General features: G+C 34.3%; 1 protein-coding gene across 1 annotated transcript in view; it reads right to left on the bottom strand.

The window, feature by feature from the left end:
- The window catches only part of CFAP299 (cilia and flagella associated protein 299), a 649,304-nt gene that overhangs the window by 370,057 nt on the left and 252,567 nt on the right, over positions 1-26,680 (bottom strand). Inside the window, exon 4 of the mRNA XM_019024959.3 lies at positions 26,217-26,307. Within this exon, the coding sequence (XP_018880504.3) occupies positions 26,217-26,307 (91 nt within the window). The remainder of the gene's footprint in view (positions 1-26,216; positions 26,308-26,680) is intronic.

Below are 26,680 nucleotides of genomic sequence, written 5' to 3'. Positions count from 1 at the left end.
ATTAATTGTGCCATGAAAAAAATCATATGTTCCATTATTACTTTGGCCTTTTATAAATATAAACAAGAAATAAAAAATAACATTAACATTGATTACTCTGGACTACTTAAAATTATATGATATTAAATAAATATTCTGTTGATAAAAATCCAACATAAAGAGACATATCTAAATAACCTTTACACTTTAATAAATAAACCCTATAAACCAACCTTGAAACATTTCAAAAAATATATCCTTCTTCTACCAAATAGCTTCCTTCTCTCACTGCATAGTTTCCTACCTTGGAAATATTTGTAGGAACAGCACGACATAGTTATCAAGATTCTTTAGCATAACTAAATAATATCACAGAAAGAAGCTCCTAATAACTGGGAATATTATTTTGACTTAACTGGAAGTTTTGCTAATGTAATTACACACAAGGCAATATTCCTGTTTACAAAGTCACATTATTTAACCCAACATATACTTATTTTTTTAAAGCATTTTACATTTCTGAACACAGGAAAGTACTCAAGTAGCAAATATATGTATACTAAAGCCCTTGGAAACTTTTCCAAAAAATTCATCCATACATTCCTTTATATTGAGTTATAACCTTGACTTAACAGTCTCAAACACTATGTGAATATAAAATACCCAATAAAATAAAGTTAAATGTAGGCAATCTCAAGTTATTTTTAGAATTGTATTTTACATGAAATGTTTTCATCTAACTTTTTTTAATTCTTCTCCTTTTAATCATCCCCTCTCTTTCTCTGTGCACATACACACACACACACACACGCATCGTGTAAGCTTTACCCAGTTTTACACAAGAATTCTAACCCATTTCTGACCCTTAACATGATTATTCTGTTTCTAACTCTATTATTACTCATTAAACCTCCTGGCTTCATCCCATTGGTAACATCTGCTTTCTATCAATGCCAAAGACAACAGGTTCTTTAAACAAACTTTCTTTAAAAAATAAGATTTTAAAATATGAGTTGTATGGATTTTTTTAAGTGAAAATCTAAGTTCCTTCATTAAATCTACAATGAGTTTTTTTTCAAAATGAAAGCCATTTACCCTAAGAAAATTCTGGAAAATATCAACATCTGTACATTGCAATAAAAGCACTACTTGTGACTGTCATTCATCAAGCTGGTGAGTAATTCGGAAAACAGTAGCAATAGCCCTTGGAGTGGAGTATATACGTAGGATGAAGCCAAAATGTTTTTCTAACTTGTAAAGGAAACTTTTCCATAAGCAGTACTTACTGCCAGTTGCTTCTTCAAGGTATGAGCAGCATCAGTCTCCTGTTGATTTAGCTTAAATAAATTAAGAGGGGAAATCCAACTGAGGTGTATTCCACATGTTAACAAATCTCCTATCTAAAGTATAGCTTGAACCCCACCCTCTGGTACTGTTGGAATCAGTTATCTATTTCCTAATTACTTAGTCTCGACAACACTTGTGAATGGTAAAAAAAAATTAGATAGCACATATCTTTAACATGAATATCCCCATATATTATAACTGTACAGATAAGTATGTGTGTATATATACACACACATATATTTGTATATAAAATTGTAAAGTAGTAAAATTGAAAAAGAAACTTTGGCTACGAAATGCTTTCTAAATGTCTCCACTACACTACATTCTAATCTAAAATAAAATTAGGCAAAACTACTTCATGTAACCTTCACATTGTTACAATACATAGGCTCCCAGTTCAATGTAATTTCCAAGTTGGCCCCACTATGAAAGATTCATGACCATAATTACATTTCTATTCCCACAGCATTAAGAAATGGAAAGCAAGTATTTCACCTTTGCAGTGACACATTTCCCAGTTCTCCTTGCACAACTTAAATTATAATACAAGCCCTCGAAACAATCCTTTTTATTCTGAATCATGCCCTTCCAACACACATAGCTTTCAGTCTGCAGCCAGAAGCTGAGCGATCATTGTCGACTTCTTTGACTTTATGGAAAATAACACAATGTTTCTCTGGTTTCTGAAGTAGGAAAATGTTGAATTCTTATATCTTGGTGTTTTCTCTTTTTTTTCTGTCTTACAATTCATTTTTTCCCTAATTCTCTAATGTTTACAGCTCTAACCCCTGGCGTCATCACCTTCTTGCCTCCCTCATTTCCTCCCTTCTCCATTCCTTGTTCTTTTTCTTACTTTCTCTCTCTCATGGTCTCTCTCTGTCTCACTGATGTCTCTTCCACTTTCTCTCTGTTTCTCCACCCTCTACTTTTTGCTTTTAAGAAAGGCAGAGCATCTCGATATCCTTATGAAGTAGAGAATACATGAACCAACAAGACTCTATAGTACTTATTGTTTCTTGTCTAAGGAGATAGATACCGAGAAAAATTTCAAGTGCGATGAAGAAGTTTAGGGTACCGCAGGACCATACAATAAAAATATTATTTAATATTCTATTTGCTATACTCTTCCTGAGAAAGTAATACTCCAGCTGCCCTCTGAAAGACATAAAATGTTCACAATAGAAAATTGGTAAGAAAATTTGATCATAATCTTGACTAGAAGGTCCCTGTCCTCTTTCACTCATGTAAGGAACCACTGTTCCCTAAAAACTAGCCTACCTGACTTTCTTTTCTTCTTCCTTCCTCTCTCCCTTCCTTCCTTCTGCAAACATTACTGAATGCATCAAAGACAAGAAAAGTCAAATGATGATTATATCAAAGTTATTATCCCAATTTAAATGCAAAGGTAGCCTGCTGGAAATTTATCTTACAGGAAATCACTCACAAAAGAAAAATAAAAATCTTAGTTATTTTATCAGTGAAATTTTTTTTTAAAAAAGCATACAATTTAGAGTGTAGATTTAAAAATTATGGCATACCCATACAATGAAATATTATTCAACCTTTAAAAAGACTGAAGCACATTTGTATGAACTTATATCACAAACTAATTCAGTTATGTTGTTATATGAAAAGAGCAAGCCATGGAAGAGCACGTGTAGAGTCTAATACCATTATTTCTAATATGGAAAAGGAGTTATGTGTTTATATCTTTAAGAAACAAATGTACATCTCTTTGTATCTATATACCTATTACTGTAGCTATGGCTATATATCTTTTTTTTTTAAAAAAAAACAGATTCTCGCTCTGTTGCCCAGGCTGGAGTGCAATGGCAGGGTCTTGGCACACTGCAACCTCTGCTTCCCAGGTTCAAGCGATTCTCCTGCCTCAGCCCCCTGAGTAGCTGGGATTACAGGCGCCTGCCACCATCCCAGCTAATTTTTTGTATTTTTAGTAGAGACGGGGTTTCACCATGTTGGCTAGGCTGGTTTCGAACTCCTGACCTTGTGATCCACCCGCCTCGGCCTCCCAAAGCACTGGGATTACAAGCGTGAGCCACCGCGCCCAGCCTAGCTATGGCTATATACCTTTGTACATACTATACTCAGACTATTTCTGAAAAGACTTACAAGAGACTCTTGGAGAAAGGGACATATGATTGGAGAATGAGGTTTTCACTTTTACAATACATACCACCACTGACTTGTTTGCCCACACCTTTATTAATTTTAAAAATGTATTCATCAGCTACAATAGTTAAGAGCTTCATTGACTCTTCAGACAGTAAGTGATGTGGCCTCTCACAGGAATGCAAAAGAAAGGCAAGCTGGCCCCTATTGCCCTAAGAGGACTTTCATGGTCAGGCAGAAGCTGTCCTACCCCAAAAGCTGTAGGAGACAGATATGCTGCCTCTAAACCAACAGAAAACAATGCAGAATGACTAACTTTTGTTAAAAAACTCAGAATGTTAAAAAAAAAATCTTAAGTGTTAATAAAAATAATAGGCAATACTAGGTAAATCTGACTAAAGCATATACAGGTATTCTTTGTATTATTCTTGTATCTTTCCTATAGTTTGAAATTATTTCCCAATAGGAAAATTTAAAGAAAAATAAAGAACAAAAGCTACCATGACAATGTTATTAAATAGAAGACATACAAATATTTTATTCTTATAAAAACAAATACATGTCTTCTTTTCATTTTATTTGCAGGTTATTTAGAGCCAGAATGAAATACCACAAGCAAAATCTCATTCTTGAAAACACATTCCTGACATTTGCTTCTATTTCTTTTATTTAAAAGGTGATGTAGTAAAGTCAGTAAGAGCATTTTGTAATGCCATTTCCTCTTGGCTATATAATCTAGTTTTCAGTTTTCCAGTCTGTACTTAAAGTAAAATGTATTAGTGTCTTTTTATGTTTAAGAAAAAGTGATTATTATGAAAACACTTTAGAAAAATCATTTTGGTATTTTCCTTCCCCTCCCATCAGGCCACTTTTTACCTTTGGAAAATAAAGTCATAGATAAGTTCATTAAGCATTTGGCTGAAAACTAAATGTTGTTCAAAAGAAAATTTCTCTGCACCAGAAGTATTTCTTCAATGAAAATCATCTACGTCTCACTCTCTAAAATATGAATAAATTATTTCAGCATGACTGCAAGTAGAATTACAAATAACCATTTCTCTTTTGAGGTATGCATTTTATATGACTCAGGCATGAAAAATGTAGCTTTGAAAATTTTTCTCTGTAACTGAACTTACCTTGTGAGCCCCCATTTTCACTGGTAGCAAAACATATCATCTTGCCAATGTAAAATAAACTGTTACTTTTTTTCCAGCTCAAACTCAAAAACTCTGAGGAAAATATTTGGGCAGTTCAGAATTCTCCTCTCCCTTATCCTTTCCTAGGATTACATGTTGTTTTTTTTTTTCTGGTATTATATTGTCCTCTGGGGACAAGTGTCTGATACAAAGTCATTAATATCTATCCATCCTGCCTTTCTGATGTGACGTGCAATTCATACTCTTGTAAAATTCATACTTCGTTTTTTGATTGTTGTCCCTGCATTCACCTTGAAATGTAAGCACCTCACTTTGCTTTCCAGTTGCCAGTCCTATCCAGTTCATTGTGTCCTCAAAGTAATAAACTGTAAACCTTTTCATGTTTGCCTAAATGAACTTGACTTTAAGGGTCTGCTGTCAGGCCACCTGCCGAGGCACCTCATGTATTCACTGCCAATATCCAGGCACCATTCTGGACACAAAGCATTTCACTGGGGCTTGCAATCCAGGTAACACTTTGAAAGCTAGGTGAAGATCCTCTTGAGTTTCAATTGTCAGCTTGTGTCAAGACATCAATTCTGTCAAGACATCAAGATGTACCTAGAGAGCGGAGCACTGGACTGATGCCCAGGGACCCACCAGTGCCTAACTTTTAGTCACATACACTTCCAATTATCTTACTGACGGCTAGCCAAACTTTTTTTTTATCATTAGGCAGAAAAAAAAGTGCATCAGCTTGCATTTTCTCTTACTTTATTATTTTCTATATATGCCCTGAGTCCCTTAGGCATTTAGCTTTTGACAGTCAAAAGGTATTTCCTCTCCCCGAAATCCAGCTTTTGAAATGTGAGTTCTTTTAAGACAGTGTTTCTGTTATAAGGCTTTAAAGTTTTCTTTTGATTTGGGTCCTCCCTTCCCTAGGCCAAGCTCCTGAATGAATGAAGTCTCCTAAAGGTAAGGATAATGGTTTCAACAAGTAAAAATTCTCGGTTTAAAAATCTCTTAATTTCAGTCTAATATGTAATTTTATATTCAAGTATTTTTTAAGTGAACACTTTGTCTTTGCTACCACATGAGGTAACATGTTGTATTAATTTATTTTAAAGAGCGAGAATGCAGAAAAACAAATAAGGCCCCATTATTCTACCACTCAGAAATAATTCTAGAGATTGTTTTTCCTGCTTTCCTAAATGGAGATACCAAGAGAGATAGAGTTTTTTATTCTTGAATTACTTGTTGACAATATGTTAAAGCCATTATGTATTTTCAACCTTATTAATAGTTGTACAGTATTCTATCATATAGATGAATAATGCATTATTTCAGCAATTGATTGCTGTTGGAATTGAGGTCACTATCAATTTTTTCTAAATTAAAAAACAATGTGCTGAACAAATATTTTCATACATAAGTCCTTAAACACATTCATAAATATTTCCTTTGAAACAACTTTTATAAGTGGCTAAAGGATATACATATTATTCTACCTATTGTCACATATTGCTAAAATGCTCCTGCTAATAGTACAATGTGATCATGGGATCACCTCTGACTCTCAGCACTCAACGATAGCTATTATAATGTACACATATGTTTGTGCATGTGTGCACGTATATATGTGTAGGCATATATGTACATATATGTATGTACATATATTATATTGAGAAGCAAAAATTGTACCTAATTATTGTTTTAATTTAGTTTAGATATTTTGCACCATGTATTTATAAAGTGATTGCTGGACATTCGGGCATTTTCACATCCATTCATCCTTCTGCTTATTTTTCTGTTAAGAAATATGTTATAGTATGTCTTTTTAAAATTAATATGTAAAATATGCTAACATAGTTTTCACATTTGGCCTTTCATATTCTCATTTTGCTTACACGGACTTTTAACTTGCCAAAGTCTTTTTTAGTCAAATCCATAATTCCTTGCTTTTGACATTTTGGGGTTTGGTGTCATGCTTAGAGATCTTCTTTATCCTAAAAGCAGACAAATATTTGCTTATACTTTTGGGAGTATGGGGTCATGGGCACACACCGCCAGCACCTCATAGTGCAAATACAGCATGGGGGGCATCAAGAGAAAACTGAGAAGCAAAGAAACAATAGAGCACACCCTATCCCCATTCTTCACCTCCATCACCCAGTGCCCAGGTCTGTGTGCACATGGCCAGTGTTCCAGCAGAGAAGGGCCTTGAGTCAGTAATGCCTCATGTATTTATAAGGTCAAAGGGCAGGAGAAGCCTTGCGATCTGCAACAGGAGCAGACTTTTTCTCACAGGATGGCCTTGTTTGAAAGTGGGAGCCTCTGGGCCCCAGAGGCTGTCCTTCTGTTAAACTAATAGATTTGTTGAGCCAGCTCTCTACTAAGCAACCAAGGAAGGAAAGAAAGATTAGCCACCAGGACCAACCAGACTTGTTTCTCATCAACCTATATTAATGGTTGGTTAATTTCTATATTTAATTTCTATGCTAGAATTCTTCTCTGGTATAAGGCAGAGATCTATTATTTGGTCTCCTTTCAGAACTTTATTAGTAGTGTTAATGATTTTTCAATTAGTTCTCTTGAACTTTCGAAAAAATTACATCATTTTCCATTATACATATTTTGGACTCTTCCTTTCCATGTATATATTTTTAAAAATTAATTTTATTATGTTATTTCTTATGTTAGAGCCACGAGGATAAGCCTGTACAACTGAAGTGATTGCAAGCATTCTTGACAAGTAGCCTGGCATTAAAAAGCTCATATCTAGCATTTCTTAACTGCCTTCCTTCATTTACATTTATTTGGAACCTGTTGAATTTTTTTTTAACTTTTATTTTAAGTTCAGGGGTGGATGTCCAGGTTTATTACGTAGGTAAATTTGTGTCATGGGCATTTGTTATACAGATTATTTCATCACTCAGGTATTTAGCCTAGTACCCATTAGTTAATTTTTCCTGATCCTCTCACTCTTCTTACCCTCCACTCTGTGATAGACCCCAGTATGTGTTGTTCCCCTCTAAGCATCCATGTGTTCTCATCATTTAGCTCCCACTTATAAGTGATAACATGCAGTATTTGGTCTTCTGTTCCTGCATTAGTTTTCTAACAATAATGGCCTTCAACAAAGGACACGATTTCATTCTTTTTGTGGATGCACAGTATTCAATGGTGTATATATACCACATTTTCTTTATCCAGTCTATCATTGACTGACATTTAGGTTGATTACATGTCTTTGCTATTGTGAATAGTGCTGAAATTTTTAATCACATTGTTCTGTCCCTTACTCTTCCCTGAGGAAATGAATGAGAAAGTGATCCATGCTTATCTCACCTGGATGGAGATAATCAAGCAATAGCCATGAGTGTGAGGTGGCGTGGTGACCCTAGGTATTGTCCACTATACACAACAAACTTTCTTTTAGTCTGACTGTTCCAAAGTCTAGAAAAGGGGAAAAAATACAACAATGGCAAGCCCATTTGCTTTCACACTAAGCCATCATTCCAGTATAGATTTATCTGTTTAAGAGTTAATATTATTTTTTCATTCTATCTGATTTTAGAATTTTCTCTCAACTAATTGCAAAGGTAGGTGGGGCATAATGAAGTCATAGTAAATAATGCCCTCAAACTCTAACAGCATTTATTTATTCATATGACTTACATCTCAAAATGCACAAAATATGGTATGTGTAGTCAAGGAAAATTTATCACACGAAAAATTTTAAGAAGTATCTAAGTCAGATCCACTCAAAATTTAGGCAAAGCTAAGTTATAGGAGCACAAATTTTCTACTTTAAATAATGTCACATGATAAAATAGTGAGATTGAAAACTAAACTTCTCCAATTAATCTTAGATAACGAAGATGTGTATAATAAGTTATCACCTCTTTGAGTCTCAATTTCATTATCTGCTAACTAAAAGCTATAAAACTTTTAAAGTTTTTTCCTATTGATTCTTCTCTCTAACCATCTGGGAAGGTTGCAGCTTTATATAACACTCTCATATATGAGTCTTAATAACAACTAATATTTGTTAAGCATTCAATAAATACAGACACCATATGAAGCACATCACTTATTCCATCTCATTTAAATCATTCTATAATCCATCAGGTGGATACAATAGTTACCCTCTTTCTATGACTGATGAAACTAAGACATAGAAAGGGCAAAGCCTTTTTCCAAAGTGGTTCAACTAGTAAGCATCAGAATTCAACTATGAATTTAAAATTTAACTTATAGCCTAGTATCTTTACCACAGAATAAGTTTAAATCCATGTCCCAGAAACTTGCCTTGTAGTTTGGATACACAGAACCATTCCTCAGGAGTTGTTTATTCCCATGAAACAACAACAACAAAAAAAAAAAACTGACATTTTCAATAGTGAGAAGAAAGCAAATAACCACAGTATGCAATAATTGTCATGATAGCTACAGTACAAACTGATGAAACATTCTTAATTTTGCCACTTTTTACAATTATTAAAGACTGTAAGACAAAGCTTGTTTTTAATTTAAAAGCTCACAGCAGCACAGGGAGTCCAATCTGTATTATATTTGTATTTGGAAAATAAACGTACACTGTCAAAAGAGAAAACAGACCTAAACAGAAGCTGATTAAATGCTTGAAAATAATTCAAGGCACTATACCATTGAAGTGATTCCAAAAAGTGACATGGATGTAATATAAGATCCTGAACTACATCAGAACTCTGGGATTTAGCAAAAGGGTAAAAGGGGAGTTCATTCACGTAGAGGAAGAGAAAATTTTCTTTGGACTAGTTATATCAGATAATATGTTTGTTTAAGGAAAAGTCAACAGGTGGGAAAAAGTTCTGCATGCCTAACATGGAAAGAAAGCATATTTGCGCCTAATATATTGCAGAAACTGTTTCAGTCTAACTCATTCTTTCAAAAATATCACCCTCATACAGTGGCCAAGGTCAGCTTGAATTTTGGTAATCTGCTATTTATAAGTGTAGATCATATATGTTAAACTGATCTCAGAGGCATTTGGACACCCTGACTTTAGAAAATATTTTCCTTGTTTATTATGCATGAATTACTAATTTTTCCCTTTGAGATCTGATAAATTTCAGCTTTTTGTTTGTTTTTGTATCCCAATTTCAAGTATATAACATCTAAGTTTCCCATTGATAATCAACAACCTTCTTTGCATCATTGCTAAAGGCCCATATTATGATTTGGTCGCATGCTTTACAAAAGCATTACTGTAAATATATCAAAAATAAATGATCCCTTACAACTTAAGCACAAGTTTCAGACCTTAAAGATTCCCTGTGGGTGTAACAGTAGTATCCTACAAGATCAGGAGAAGCAGGCCCTCATTTTATGTGAAATTTGTAACAATGCAATCATGAGGTAACCTAAGAGAGTTTTGAATTTGTACTCATTGTTAATATGGGTCCTTAAATTCAATACCTCTGCAATTTTGAAGTTACACTGTGTGGACTAGTAAAAAAAAATAATAGGACAGAAGATTTTTAAAAACCATTTTCTAGACCGACTGGGTCACTAACTACATCACTTTACCTCTATAAGACTGAGGATTCTTATCTGTCATTGCCAAACCTATATAAAACAGTAGAGAATTAAAGATAGTTCACAGGATATGAACGTTAGGCACATAACTGTAAAGACCAACTAGCATCACTGCTAATAACGAGTTAGAAAAGCACCTTGCAACAACGTATGGAGATGTCTTAAGAAAGAGTGCTATCACAGGATGTAATTTCATAAATAAATTATGCAGAAAATGAAGACGATTATAGAGCTGTGGATTCAACAGCAGTGTAAAGGACAGACGTAGAGATTAGATATAAGGTGGGAGGACAGAGATCCATAATTCATTGTATGTCTTAATGATATATAGAACAGTGCACTGCATAAAACAGACACTTTGTAAATGCTGCAACTGAAATAAATGCATACTTAAAGACTTTCTCCTTGGATTTGGCCAAATAAAAGCTATTTTGCATAAAGCTTTTACTTTCACATAGTTGGAGGTGGCTAGAGGCCAAAGTATGACATTTAGGCATGCCGCATACCATCTTGTGGGTATTCCTTTTCACAGAGGTGAAATAACTCTATACTGGAAGTGATTTACTCTAAGAATGCGGTCAAGTTTCTAGCATTAGGACCCTACCTCGATATAACAGGAAGTGGGGATTCAGAGAAAGGTGTATTCTCTTACGATTTCTTTGCTTGAAAATCTGAGGAAACAGTATGTTAGGTACAACTGAATAGCTTTGCTTAAACACGATTTGCAGTTAGGAGCAATGTCACCTAGAGGAGGAAGGCCTCTAGCATACCAGTCAGAGATTTTAGGATATAATCCTATAGTATCTGGTATTTGCTATTAGTCACTTTCTTATCATATCTGCCTATGTTGAATGCCTGAATAAAGGAGAAAGAGCTAACATTTTGGATTAATTATTTAGGATTCCAAAATACCCTGATAGGCTTGAACAAATAATCTGAATAACATGAAAACACCATAAAATGCTCAAGAAAACATGTTAATAGCTGTTTTGATATTCAAACTAATCAATTCTAGTAGTAGTTAATGAAGGGCATGGCTTAATAACAATTCATATTTAAATATCTCACATTTTGGTTTGCTATAACATTGAAGTTTATATTGTGACATGACTGGCACAAACCAATGTAATAAATCAATACAATTGTAGGTACATTTCTAAAAGTAGTATTCAGGTAATAGGAATCTATAGCACACTGTGTTCCATACTAGTACACTGTTTTGTACATTAGCCTGTAGCACAGAACTAAGTCTATTTGGGGATGATACGTTGGAGTGTCCTAGGCTCTGTCCTCAGGCTTCTTGTTTATCTATGCTAAACTCTTTAGCATAACATCTAATCTCATAGTGGCATTTGTATACTGAAAACTTCTAAACTTTTAACTTCAACCCAGACCTGCACTTTGAAATCCAGATTTTTATATTTATGCCTGCTTGACATCTTTGCTAGGATGTGCAATGGGTATCTCAATGTAACTTCACACTATATGCAAAATAGTAATTGCAGGACGGGTACGGCGGCTCATGCCTATAATCCCAGTACTTTGGGAGGCCGAGGCAGGCAGGTCACTTGAGGCCAGGAGTTCAAGATAAGCATGGCCAACATGGCAAAACCCAGTATCCACTAAAAATACAAAAATTAGCCAGGAGTGGTGGCACATGCCTGTAATCTCAGCTACTCAAGAGGCTGAGGCAGGAGAATTGCCTGAACCTGGAAGCAGGAGGTTGTAGTGAGCTGAGATTGCACACTGCACTCCAGCCTGGGTGACAGAGCAATACTCCATCTTTACAAAAAAAAAAAAAAAAGTAATTGTAGGTAAGATATACACCTAAGTGTAAACATAAAAACAATAAAACTTCTAGACTATAACATAGGAATATATAATTGTAACTTTGAGATAGCAAAGATATCTTAAACAGCGTAGAAACATCTCTAGCAATAAAGGAAAAGATTAATAAATTGGACCACATTAAAATTTGGAACTTTCATTAAGAAAGCAAAAAGGTAAGCTACAGAGAGGGAGAATATATTCACAGCACATATAAACAACAAATAATTTTTATCCAGAATATGTACAAATCGCCTACATAAGAAAAAGACAAAAGACACAGTAGAAAAATAGATAAGAAATGTGAATAGACGCTTCTCAGAAAAGGATATTAAAATGACCAATAAACACATGGATGACCCTCATTAACAATCATATAAATGCAAATTTAAACTACAATGATATAATGCCATATACTTACTAGACTATTAAAAATCAGAAATTAAAATACTAAATGTTAGCAAGACCATGAAGCAATAGGGACTCTCATACACAGTTGCTCTGAATTTATACCGGCTCAATCACTTTGGAAAACATTTGGCATTATCTAGTAAACAAAACTGAACATACATAGGTCCTATGACCTAGCAATTTTACTTGTAGGTATATAACCAATAGAAACCAATATACATATATGCACACAAAGATATGTATAAGCATAACCCCATTATTTATAGCAGTCAAAAATTGTAGACAATCCATTGTCCATAAGAAGTAAAACAAAAATAATTGTGTATCATAAAATGGAAAACCACAGAAATAAAATAGTATATACCACAACTACAGACAACAACATGGATGGTTCTCATAAACAAAATATTTAGTTTAAAAAGTCAGAAAATATGGTTCTATTTATATAACATTTAAAAATGACAAAATTGTTCTATGGTATTAGAAATCAGAATAAGGATTATCATTGAGAATAGGAGAGTTGTGACTAAATGGACATACGTAAGGCTTATTTGGTATCAGTAATGTTCTTTTTCTTATTGTGGGTAGTGATCAAATGGTTTGTTCATTTTGCAGTAATTTATGGACCTGCACATGTAACAGCTGCATGCTTTTATATGTTTGCTAAACCTCAATTTTAAAAAGAAGTTTCTGAAGAGACACTGTATAGGGAGTATCCAGAAAAAAAAAATCAGAATGCCAAGAGCTTAAATAAAGAGTGATTACAGAAATTTTAAATTTTAACCTTAAAAAGCCCTAAATATTTAAAAGAAAATGTGAAAGCTATCTTAAAAAATCACAGTGGGGCAGCAGTATTATTCTATATTGCTCCCAAAGACCAATAACTAAAAGAAGGCAGGTTTTACCCATTGCAGTCTAATTATTAGAACTTGCTGAAATGCAAATAACAACCTACAAAGGAATGAGCTGCCTATCAATGAAAATATTTAAACTATTTAAGCAAAGACTGCATAGCCATCTGTCAGAAAAGCTCAAAGGAGGATTCCCGTAATGAGACAGAGGCTGAACAAGATAAACCCTGCTCCTTTCATTTATAAGATGCTATGGTTCACAATGAAATTGGTGTCAAACATGTATCTGTCCCTCTCTGCTTTCCTCCTTCCCTTCCTTCCTCTCTCCCTCCTTCTACAATCCCTCTTTCCCTCTTTGGACTCCAAAAAGATAATTATATAAAATAAGATCTTTCATTTGGTCAATTCTGTTTCATTCAAGAGAGTCTCACAAAGACTAATAGGTATGATGGGAACCCTCACCAGGGGTCAGATATAAGAGTGCTATGTATTGTATGCACTGTCAAATCCACTCTCCCCAAAGGAGAAAGTATTTTGGAACTGGATGTTCCTCCTCCTCAAATATTTTTCCAAGTATTTTGGAGAACTTCACCACCTCAGAAAACACACCAGAAAATATGTCCATAATTTCCTTAGCTTGATAACCTAATAAATATTTCATACTGGATTGCAGATGTCAAAGTGGTATGCAGCATTCTTTCAAAGACACTTTCATTTCTTAGGTCCACAGAAAACCTTCAAACAACAGCAACTTGTTAAATTGTATATTCATTCCAGCATATTAATTCTCAACTAAATGAGATGTCATTTTATCTTATTATACTTTACTCCAATCCAATAAGATGCAGAGCATTTATATCAACAAGTCACTGTAGAACTGGCCTATCAAAGAGCATCTATTGCAAAGCAACAGATACATACAAATTTTGGACAAGCCAGTGTTGAACATCATTAATAAAAGGGAAGCAGGCATAACTGGGCTTACTTTGTGGAAGAACAAAAGGAGGAAGAATGGTAACTGCAGGTGAAACATACATCTACATGTAAACACTAAAACAATAAAACTTTTAGAAGATAACATAAGAACATGTAATTGTGAATTTGAAATAGAAATATATCTGTGCTATCTTTGGGAGGGGGAAATATATCTGCGCTATCTTTGGGAGGGAGGAGGCTGCATACAAGAAGGAAACCAATCTTGGCAGAGCCCTAGAGAAATTCAGGACTCAGGAATTCCAGAGATATGGAAGGTAAGAAGGGTTAAGTGGGGCTAAAACAAGGAGTTCGGTTGATAACCTCTACCCATATGAAAAGAATTATCCATAGCCAGATAGTCATTCCCCTCAAACACCCAGGCAAAGGATTGGTGACTAATAACTAAAGAAATGGAACTAAGTCCCTGGGGAGAATTAGAGCACATAGCTTGGGACTTGGTGCCAAAAAGCAAGGCCTTCCATATTTGAGAGGGCCTCTGACTAATGGAAAGCTCCTCTCCAGTCATAGATTAATGCAAAACCTATCAGTGATTACTAACTAGTTGACCCTAACTAGGCTCACAAGAGGTAACAGTCAGCTTTTGTGTCGTGTTATTCTTAAATGTTAATGAACAACCAAGAATCACTAGATATTTGAGAAAAATCTTGTGATGTGATAGACACAAATACATACATAAAGAAAAATTCATCCTGGTAGACATAGAAGTAATTCAGAGAGTAGAATAAAATTTTAAAACAAGCAAAGCAAAACAAAAGAAAACAACAATTCTAGTTTTCTCAGGGATCACATAAGAATGCGATACAAAGATTTAAAAAACAAAATGGTATATGATATTTTAAAATGAAAATGACATATAAAGCAAGATTATTCATGCTTTTAACATGAGGTATGTTCTAGAAAGGGCAAGGAGGAAAGAAAAATAAAAAACTAATGATATGCCTATTCAGCCCAATCCTTGTGATACGGTTTGGCTTTGTGTCCCCACCCAAATCTCATCTTGAATTGTAATCCCCAGGTGTTGAGGAAGGACCCTGGCATGAGGTAACTGAATCATGGGGGCAGTTTCCCCCCATTCTGTGCTCATAATAGTGAGTGAGTTCTCATGAGATCTGATGGTTTTATAAGTGTTTGAAAAGTTCCACCTTCAATCTCTCTGTCTTTCCTGCCACCTTGTGAAGAAGGTGACTGCTGCCACTTCTGCCATGGTTGTGAGTTTCCTGGGGCCTACCTGAGCCATGTGGAACTGTGAGTCAATTAAGCTTATTTCCTTTATAAATTACCCAGTCTTGGATATTTCTTTATAGCAGTGGGAAAATGGACTAATGTAACTAGCATGTGTAAATAGTAAGATCTTAACAGGAAAGGAAGAAAAGGAATGAGCATTTAAAGTTAATAGACTGAACAATCTCAGAAAAGCTAGAAAAATTTAAGAAGCTAGAAAATCCCAAATATCTGGCAACTAAAAAACAACTTTTGGATAACTCATGATTAAAAATAAACTAAAAGGGAGATTAGAAAATTTGGACTGCAAGAAAATGAAAACATGACCTATCAAAATATCTGATGGTGCAAAAGTGGTGCTTAGAGGGAAATGTATAACACTGAAACACCTATGTTAGAAGAGAAGTCTCAAATCGATGACCTAAACTTTCATCTAAAAAACTAGAAAAAGAAAAGCAAAAACCAAAGTAAGCAGAATAAAAGAAATAACAAACATCAGACATCAACAAAATGAACAACACAAAATCAGTAGACAAAAATCAATGAAGCCAATAGCTGGCTCTTTGAGAAGATGGATAAAATCTCTAGCCAGCCTGCTCAGGAAAAAAAGAGAAGACCAATATCTGGAGAGTGTGGATATCACCATAGATCCCACAGACACTAAAATGATAAGGGGATACTATAAATAACTTTATGCCAATAGATTTGACAAGTTGCAAATGCCAACACGAAGCTAGCATTCAATAAAAGACAACTACCTTAATTATCGTTGCAACAGTTAACACTGCAAAAGCCGTATACTGGTCAGATATGAAGAGGAGTAGCAATCCCTAGAAAAAGAATGTCAGTTAAATTGATTCTTCTGAGACTTTCCTCCCACATCTCAAAAACTGAAGCAGAGTATATATTTATAAAAAGTCACCCACCATGCCAGTTCAAACAGGTATTCTTGCTATCTTAACTGCAATGAAGACAGTTGGTTCAGATTTAGATCTTCCCCTCTGCTAAGAATGAGTAAATGGAGATCAACGGAGTCAGACACCTACAGTTGGTCCAAAGAATAGCACCTGCCAATATATACACAGAACAACCCTGTGAAGACCCAGCTGTAAAATACATTCTTCTCCCAGACAAAATAGTGGGAAAAAGGAATGGGAAGGCTCAATTGTGTTCCCCTTTTAGCTATAGCATCTAAATAAACATAATATTGTTTCAAAAGTTAGGTTGTAAAGAGCATTGAATTATTTCACCACATCTTAGAGTTAAGGAGAAAAAGAGAAGTCAACATGATTGCTAAATTTCCGTTTCTGATCCAAACTGTGCTATAGACACCAAACTCTTAAACTATTAAATTATATTCAACTGGAAAATCAGAAGAAAAAATGTTTCAAATATTATGCAACATAATTTTCTCCTAATAGCAAAAACACTAAATTACAACTGTTACATATTACTTCAGTGTTTTCTGCCAAATTCACCATCATGCTTTGCAAAATAGATTGAGCCATAATTTTCATAAATTTTAAAGAGTAATCGTGGTTATATCCCTTTTAATGCTCTGAAGATTAGCTCTGTTATTTATTATAGCACACTCAACATCTTTCCTGACAACTGATTTTTATTAAAAACTTTCTTATGAGGCCCTCTTTTAACTTTGAGAAGTAAAACTGTTTGACAGAATAGCCATTTAATTTATCCATTTCTAATGATATGTTTCACATAGCAAATTATTTTTTTCTTTGCTTGTTTTGTATCATTTGTAACATGAAAGCCATTGTACTTGTTAAGGTTAGGCAGCCAGAAGTTTTTTCTTACAATTTATAGATCTGAAGAAAGAAATATTACTATCATTTTGCATCAAGGGTCAAATAGTCTCATGGATATATTTGTCCTTTATTGCACATATTCAAATCCAGAACAATCTGTAAATGCTTCCTCAGTTATGTACAATAGCAGCTTTTATAATTGCAGTAACACAAATGTTTTAAAAGGTAAAAACCCTTATGTACATCACTGCAATCAGCAAATTCACTAATTTTACATTTTATTGTACCCACCCCATTTTGCATTCTATTTCTCCAAAATTTGTAGCAATTTTAGTAACTCTTAATTAATATTTTAATATGTGAAAAAGGTACATAAAATTGAGTTTAAAAGTAATAATAGCTTTCTCAGTTGCACACAGAGTGTGAATCCATAGACTCCAGTTTACCAATGTTTCTGAAAGTTTCTTCTGGATGGAATTAGTAAAAATCTGTTCCCACAAAAGGATTCTATTAAATGATTATTCTCTCTTTGTTAAAAATAAACCATACTAATTTTAAGGTTGTAGTTAATGTTCTCTTTGCTGTAAACCACAAATTGAACTCTGAGCAAAATGGAGGATTAATTGAAATGGTCCTGCAGTATCTCCCAAATTCAAAGACCCTACTGAAGGCCCTTCCAAACAAAGGGACAGATACATGGGTATATTAGGGACCTCAATAGCAGGAGATTATGATCACATATTTTAAAAGATTAGCCTCAGTGACTCCTTGGCTCTGTGTCTCTCCATTTCTAAAGTCCCTTTCCAACAGAGTGAATCCTATTGGCTCAAAAGTAATTGATCATCTAGGTGGAGAGGGTTAGGGATTAGCGAGGACATCCATGGTCTCTAGGGCACCTGTCCTGGATTTGCATTCCATTTCCAGAGAAGAAATAATCGTGAGGTGCCACGCCAAAGTTCGACCTCTTCGCTGAATGATTTTTGTTTGTTTGTTTCTTTGTAAACAAGTTACTAGATATAATAAATTCACCAATAATTGTTCATTTTAAAATTTTCCTGAAGTATTACAATCTGTTTCTTGCTTCCATGTATGACTATAAAATATTTCAAACATAAAGTAAATTAAGAAAGATTAATATAACAAATATTTATTAACATAACTATTATACCTAATATTCAGGTAGCCAACATCCTGCTAAGCAACTTGCTCAAATCTTAACATTCTCCCATATCGGAATCATAAATTTTAAAGAAACAAAGCATTATGTAAAAGCCTATTCTTCAATCCTACTCTTCTCCCTCCTTTCTTTTCCAACCTCCTCCTACCTAGCACAATGTAACCATTTTCCTTAAGTTAAGGTATATTATTCCTCAATGTGTACTATACAGTTTTTATATGATTAGAACATGAGTATGTCCATAAAAATGATTAATTATTGTGTCAGTTTTTGAACTTTATATAAACATTTTAAATAATAAGTTATTAAGGATGCTGTGTGCATAGTTTTGTTTTGTTTTCTGAGACAGAGTCTCAACTCTGTCATCCAGGCTGAAGTGCAGTGGCTCGATCTCGGCTCACTGCAACCTCCACCTCCCGGGTTCAAACAATTCTCCTGCCTCAGCCTCCCAAGTAGCTGAGTTACAGGCACCCGCCACCACACCCGGTTATTTTTTTGTATTTTTAGTAGAGACAGGGTTTCACCATGTTGGTCAGGCTGGTCTCAAACTCCTGACCTCGTGATCTGCCCATCTCGGCCTTCCAAAGTGCTAGGATTACAGGCATGAGCCACTGTGCCCAGCTCATTCTGTGTTCTAAATAGTGTTTTAAATACTTTTACCTGTATAAATTCATTTAATCCTCACAAACTTTCTATTAAATACAGTTAGTAATCCAATTTACAGATAAGGAAACTGAGACACAAGAAGGAACGAATTCATCAGTGACTGAGTGTCATTCTGTACACATCATTCCGAAACATGCCTTTTTTCCTTTTAACTAAACACGATGTCTTTGAGATGATCCTATGTTGATATAAATAATACCTATATTTTTGCATTAATTCCTGTATAATATCCCATTGTAAGAATGGACAACAACCTGTTCTTATGTTTATGAACATTCAGGTTACGCTGCTATTATGAGCAATGCTACAATTACAATTACATGATAATTACAGACTTGTAATTATCTCCTTGCTTATACGATTGAGAGTTTCTCTCAATCATTTATCTACTAGTATAAAGATTATACACATCTTTCTCTTTACTAGATATTGTCAAACTGCTCTCTAAAGTTGCCTAACAATGTACTCTACTGCCATCACCAAACATGGTTTCTTACTTCACATCTCACCTGCATTTGAAGTAACTGGTCTCTTTAAATTTTTGTCGACCTCGTGGGTATGAAATATAGCTCATTTTAATTCTCTTGTCTCTGATTAGCAATCAGATTAGTACAGTTGAGTGTCTTTTCCTATTGATTGAACTATTTGGCTTCCTCATCCCTGAATTGCCTGTTTATAATCTGTTCAGTTGTTGATTGGATTTTTTTTAACCAGTAAAAATTCTTTTTAAGTTATTGATACAAATGCTTTGTCAGCTTTATGTATTACATATATATGTGGCTTGTTTTTAAACATTGCTAATTATCTTTTGTCAATAAAGGATTTTAGTTTTCATGAAATCAGATTTACTAAATTTTAATGGTTTGTGATTTTAGCATTTTGTTGAATAAATTCTTCCCGAAGGTATAAAGATATTTTCCCATATTTTCATATTTAACTAATCACATGGAAGTAATATTCATGTTTTCCACGGATGAGTGTCTTTCTTTGGGGGCTCAATGGTTAATGAGCCCAGAATCTGGACCCAGATTGCTTGAGTTTAAACATGAGTTTTACCATGAACATTGGGCAAAATATTTAACCTCTCTGTGGCTTGTTTTGTCACCCAGAAATAAAGATACAAATCAGGAGTAATTGAGTTAACATATAAAGTGCTTAGAGCAGTGATGGTCATGCAATACAATCTACTAATGTATCTACTGTTGTTATTAACATCAGTTTTATCTGCTACTTCTGAGCTAACACCCCACTGTCATAAGTAATATGCTCTCTGAAGGGCAATTTTGTTCATTTGCATACTGGTTAAGAATCAGACTCTGGAGCCAGACTGCCTAGATTTGAATTTAAGTCACTCACTAACCAGTTATGTAAACCTGGATAAGATGTTCAACCTCTTCGTGCCTCAAAATTCTCATCTATAAAGTGGATATAAAAATAATGCCTATTTCATATATGTAGTAAATATTAAGAGTTCAAGGATATAAAGCACTTATGAAAAATGTCCAGTACTTGGTAAGCTTTTAATATATGTTAGCTATTGCTGAAATTATAATCATTATTATTATCATTTTTTAATTGTCTTAATGAAGTATAATTGGCTGTCTTGATTCTGTCAGTTCAAAAAACACAGCATGAATTATATATGGGACATGTACTAGCAGACATAAGATTTAACTGGGAAACCTTCTTATTACACATGTAAAATTTTTGGACACCAAATCATATTTGGGCTTTTGGTCATTTGTAAATGACCAAATACATTTTATTTTAATTCAAATGGCTATGTTTCATGTCAGGTATGTAACACTAAAGATGTCATTAAATTTTCATATAAAATGATTGATTAAATACCTAAATAAAATTATGTTTTGCTTACATAAGATTACATTATTGAAACAATGACATACTTTTTTTTCCCCTAAAATGGCTAGAACTAAGCTTTAGCATCTGTAGTTCTAGAGCACTGCAGTGGATGTTGGTAGTGTCCCTCTTAGATCTCATTTCCCAGGCAGATGTACCCAGCTCCAGACCTGCAGGTGTTAAAAGCTAATGGTTCCCACCTGTACCCTCCTTGAAAGGACTGTCCTTAGCTGACAGGAGCCACTTCTCCATCTCCCACCTCTGTGACAGCTGATGATTAATTGATGGAGAGAGGAATGGGGAAGGAAGTGTATACAAGCAAATTCACCTTGCCGCAGGCAGAACAATCTCTCATACTCCAGAGCTCTCTGTGAGATCAGACTAAGACTAGATTTCAACTGAAACCACATCTCTGCCTAGCTTTTTCCTCTATAGTATCATGCTTCCATCATGCCATAACAGGTTTTAGATGAGAGAACTTTCTCAATAAATGGCTTGCACTAAAATTGGCATCCTAGGCTCTGCTTTTAGGGAACCCGACCTAACATAACACATGGTATTTATGCTTTATTAAACATCTATAATGCAGTAGTCCGCACTTTGGGAGGCCCAGGCAAGAGGATAACTTGAACCCAGGTGTTCAAGACTAGCCTGGGCAAAATAGGGAAACCCCGTCCCTACAAATAATAAAAAAATTAGCTGGGTGTGGTGACACATGCTGGTAGTTTCAGCTTTTCAGGAGGCTGAGGTGGGAGGATACTTGAGCCCAGGAGATCTTGGCTGCAGTGAGCCATGATGGTACCACTGCGCTCCAACCTGGGCAACAGAGCAAGGCACTGTCTCAGAAAAGAAAAGAAAAAAAACCACCTACCAAGTTTTAGGCTTAGATGTGCTTTACACATTATATAATTTTATTCTATAAATATCTCAGCAGTGTGAAAATTATTATCCCCATACTTTGGGTGGGGAAACTCAGGCTGTGTTGAGTTGAGAAATGTGTCTTCAGCTTGTGATAAGTAGAAAATCCAAGATTCAAACTCAGATAAGATGACTCCCTAACCTTCGCTCTTTCCTGCACTTCTCACTGCCTCTGTATCAAATTTTTATCCAGGAAATAAGGAAATTAAAGATCTATCCAGCTATAGTTTTTCTGGTGATAATAAATGTTGATATACATTTTCTCCCAAACATTGATGTAATTTATTTAAAATGAGGGTAAGATTGTGTGAGTCATATAATTTCCATAAGGGTTTATTAGTGGACAAGCATGAATTCTATTAAAAAAGAAATAAACATCTGTATAATACCTTCATTTTCTTGAAAGGGAACATTTTATAAAAGTTGGAAAATAGCAAAGAGGGAAAAGATCATGTCAGCACAATGTTATTGGTCATATACAACGCAATCTTATGTTTCATAGAGATTTCAACACAGGAAATGGGTATATTAGGAACCACCTAATTCATAGGTTTTCCTGACCCAGGTACAGTGGTTTCTTTGAATGATTCTGAAGGAAAAGCTGTAGGCAATGTTTTTTTACTAGCTTCAATAATGCATATTTCAAAGCCAAAACTAGTCATCCATGTGACTGTTTACATAGTCAACATTCAGTGGGAAAATAAGTGTCAATGGGTCTCACTTTTCCCACCCCGAACAGCATGTGACCTCTCATTATAATCTTCATGAGTTTTTGATTAGAAAGGAAATGTTTTATTTTTTTCACTCAACAAATCAGGGATTCTTAGTTAACTACCATTTGAAAAATAATTATCTCCTCCCCCAGCTGCTTGTTCACTAGAAAGAATTACATAATCCTATTATATTAGAAGCACTATAGGGAGGACCCATGCTCTATACACCTTTGTTTTTGGCAAATAGTAAAGTGGTTTGCACAGACTGTAAGTTAAAATGGACAGTCGTTCCTACAACACTAAAAAAACTATAGTGTTTCTTTAAAAAATATTCTGATAGCTATAATATCTTACATTGATCAACAATCTTTACATCTCTAATAAAATCTGTAAGCAACTGTTTGTCTCAAAGAACTGTTTCAACTATCTTTTCTAAAGAGAAATTCAAATCCAATCAATGTTTTCCTTAAAGACTAGCAGAAAAAGTATTGCATATTTTCTATATCTATTTTATTCACAATTATAGCTTTAGCAGTTATAACACTCCTTTATTATAAAATTTATTATATATTAAATAGTTGTCATGTATCATACAGTGTGATGAATATTTAATCTATATTTTCAATAATAAATATTAAGATGAGGGTACTCTTTTAATTCCTGCCTTACAAAGAAGGAAATTGTGGCTTAGAAAATACAGTAATGTCCTTTTGCAATCCATAATACTTCGTAGGCAGTGAGTCTGGAACTTCAGTCTAGTTACTGTCTACCTCAAAAATCTGTTTTTTAATCACTGAACTATACTAAATCCTCTAAAGCCAGGATTATATGTCTTTCCATTATTAAAATTATTATCAGCTGCTCACTCTCCACTGAATCCTACAAATCACTATTTCTTACATAAAAACAAGCACATGGTTTCCAGATTTTATCTCCTAAGTAATCACTCAATCTATCTTTCTCTTCCCATTCATTCTGTCATTTATTTATGCCAGGCTTCTATTATGCATCTATTATGTATTGCCTGAACTGTTACAATGGCCTCTCAGTTGACCTCCCTGTCTTATATATCATTCCCCATCTCTATGGAGACACACTTATCCCCATATACTGCTGCCAGTGTACTCTTAAGTTGCATGTCTGATCACATTCACCATTTGTATACATTATTTTAAGGACATTCATCACCTTCATCTCAGTAGCTCTGTCCACACTACTGAGCACAGCAACATAGCCCTTAGACCTGGCTGTTGTCCATCTCTTTGGCTTCATTGCCTCCTCTCCCACATTTATTTGAGAATTATTTACCAAGTAAAATTGACCAGGGTTGGTGACCAAATGGATGTGAGATCTGATAAGTGGAAAAGGAAAACAATAACTTAGTAATAGAGCAAATGTTGAGCATTTGAGGGATAGCAATATGGAGGTAAACTTTGGAGTAGAGTTCAGATCTTTTTCTCCAGCTTCTTAACATCTGAACATATTCTTTTGTCAAAAACAAATCAAATTCAGTATGTTCAAAATCAAACACATGATCTCTGTGCCCTACTTCTGATCTTTTAGTACACTACATTTCAGAGTGGCAGTACTATCTATCTATCTCCAAAGACTACCCTCTTTCTTTCTATCCCTTCCTTAACTATATCCTATCACAGCATCCTGCCAAGTTTGCCTTCTAAATAGCTCTCAAATCATTTCTCTTCTTTTCATCTGATTTTGCAGTGCATCTGCTCGCATCCGCTTTATCCTTTCTATAATTTATTCCCTATACTAAAGGCACACTGATGTTTTCTGTCTGAAAATCTGATTATATCATCCTCTACCCACTTACACACAATCAGAGTTTTTATGTTTTTCCTCCATAGCACCTGTCACATTGCATTTTGGCTTTATTTCTATACAAATAATGATTATTTGATTATTCATTTTCTGCCCCAAACAACTGTAAGCTCCATAAGCACTTGCCACCCATTGTATCCCAAGCAGTTAGTACGATGCCTCATATAGAGCCACTTATCACTATTTGTTTAACGACTAAGTGAAAAAACATAATTAATAGATGAAAAAAAATCTAGGTTTCTGTTTTTGTAGCAGGAAACAGAATCTAGGCTCATGGGTTTTGATGATTCACTAAGGGAAAATGTGTATAGTAGAAGAGATACAGGTCAACTGGAGGTATAAGATGATCCGCCCAAGAAAGAGATTGAGTTAAAAAGTCAGAAGAAAGCAGAAAAACTGTAAGATAACTATATCACAGACACCAAGGAAGGAAATAAAACAGGTTGATCTGCTCTGTAAATACCTCAGAGTAGTCTGGAAAGAAATTGGAAATTATTGTCTCAAAATAATCCATTTTACCTCTCTAATTTTTAACTAGTTTTTTCTTCAATTACCACATCTTGACCTCTAACATTTTCCTTAGTCTCTATCACATACATGAAATGCTCTCAAGATGTACATCTTCATTAAAGCATCCTCTGCAATTCTACCATTCCTATTGCAACATTTCTGGAGATTAAATTATGTCCTAGTCTTAGCCTCGTTTAAATATTTAATTTCTATAACTTTTCCACTGATATTTCTGAGAAAATGCATTCGTAATAGCTCATATATTCATTCAGACTTTTCTGCTGTGATTACTAAAGCTGTCCAAAGTCTAGTCTCTGCCCATATTTCCATCCTCACCCTTTTAAAACCTCTGTCAGCCTACTTCCTACAAGAAATTTTCCCTTATTTTAAGTCGGGGTTAATTCTATTCTATTAACTAAACATGGTATGATTTTTTTCTCTCTCTGAACTACATTGAGGGTTTTGCCTGCATGCGATATTTTCAGTGGACGTGATAGTGGGAAAAACTCCAAATTTTTTATTGAGAAAATATTTGTAGAATAGATCTCCTTATATACATATTTTTCTGTTGCTCTAAATTTTTTATCACACTATTTCTGATTATTTTTCTGTAAGTCAGTCACTTACTACAGTTTTAGCATGAATATTTGCCTTTTCTATTAAATTTGATTTGGAACATGTTAAGACTTACAAAGACTGTTATCACAAATATCATATTAACAAAGTGTGAAACTAAATCTTTATTCCAAATAATATTCGCATTCTCTACATATTTGATATAGCACACATTTTAATAAAGTAAAGTATATTCTCCTTGGATCATTCAAAATAATAATGATAACACAGTTCTCCTACTACGTGATTTGTATCCCATCTTCCAAGGTAGGACTAAAAGGCAGACTATGGTACTATATTCTAGGAGTCACATAAAATCAGGGGACAAAACTTAGGGTCAGTGGGTGATGTAACTTGGGAGAATGTAAGAAGAGGTTAAGTTTAAAAGAAGCAGGAGGCTTTACCCAGGTTAAAGAACCATTCTGCCATGCATAGGCATTTTCTCTGCAATGAATGTTTAGAATCCTTTTTCTTTTTAACTATTTGGCTACTTCTAGAGATGTAAATGATAATTTTTAACTTTCTATATATATTCCTATAATATATAATTAATAAAGAGGAATCATATTTTATATCTTATAAATTACTTTAAGAAAGATATTTAACGTTACTTTTTTAATATTAATTGTGCCTTTAGTGTATACATTTTAAGCTGTTGGATGAAATGTACTTACACTCAGTTTTCCACTGCGATTGTCTTCTTCTCTCATTGCCAGGGCCGTCAGAAAATTATCTTGTAGGTCTTTACCAGCACTTGTTAGCGTCCTGTAAAAAGCAGATCTTCAGTTATAATATATTAGATAACAAATATGTTTCCAACACTCTGGAGCCAACAACAATGCTTCTTTAAGTGACAATTTCCTTGCAACATGAAAACCATATAAATAAAATCATTATGATCTACTAGATTCCTCAATTTAATTGTATATAGTAATAGAGTCTTTATAAACAGTTGGAATCAAGCCTTTAAATAATATATCCATATCAAGACTCATGGCAGATATAATTTCATTTACATGCCCATTTCGTTCTTTTTTAACATATCATGAAAAGTCAACATGTTCGTATGGCTCACTTCTCACAAAAATTTTAAATTGCCTATAACTTTAGTACAGTTTATTTAACGAAATTAAAATAC

The sequence above is a fragment of the Gorilla gorilla genome, chromosome 3 (genome assembly GCF_029281585.2).
Source record: "Gorilla gorilla gorilla isolate KB3781 chromosome 3, NHGRI_mGorGor1-v2.1_pri, whole genome shotgun sequence".
Taxonomy (NCBI): Eukaryota; Metazoa; Chordata; class Mammalia; order Primates; family Hominidae; genus Gorilla; species Gorilla gorilla.
The sequence above is the reverse complement of the archived record's forward strand: the minus strand, read 5'-3'. Positions and strand labels throughout refer to the sequence as shown.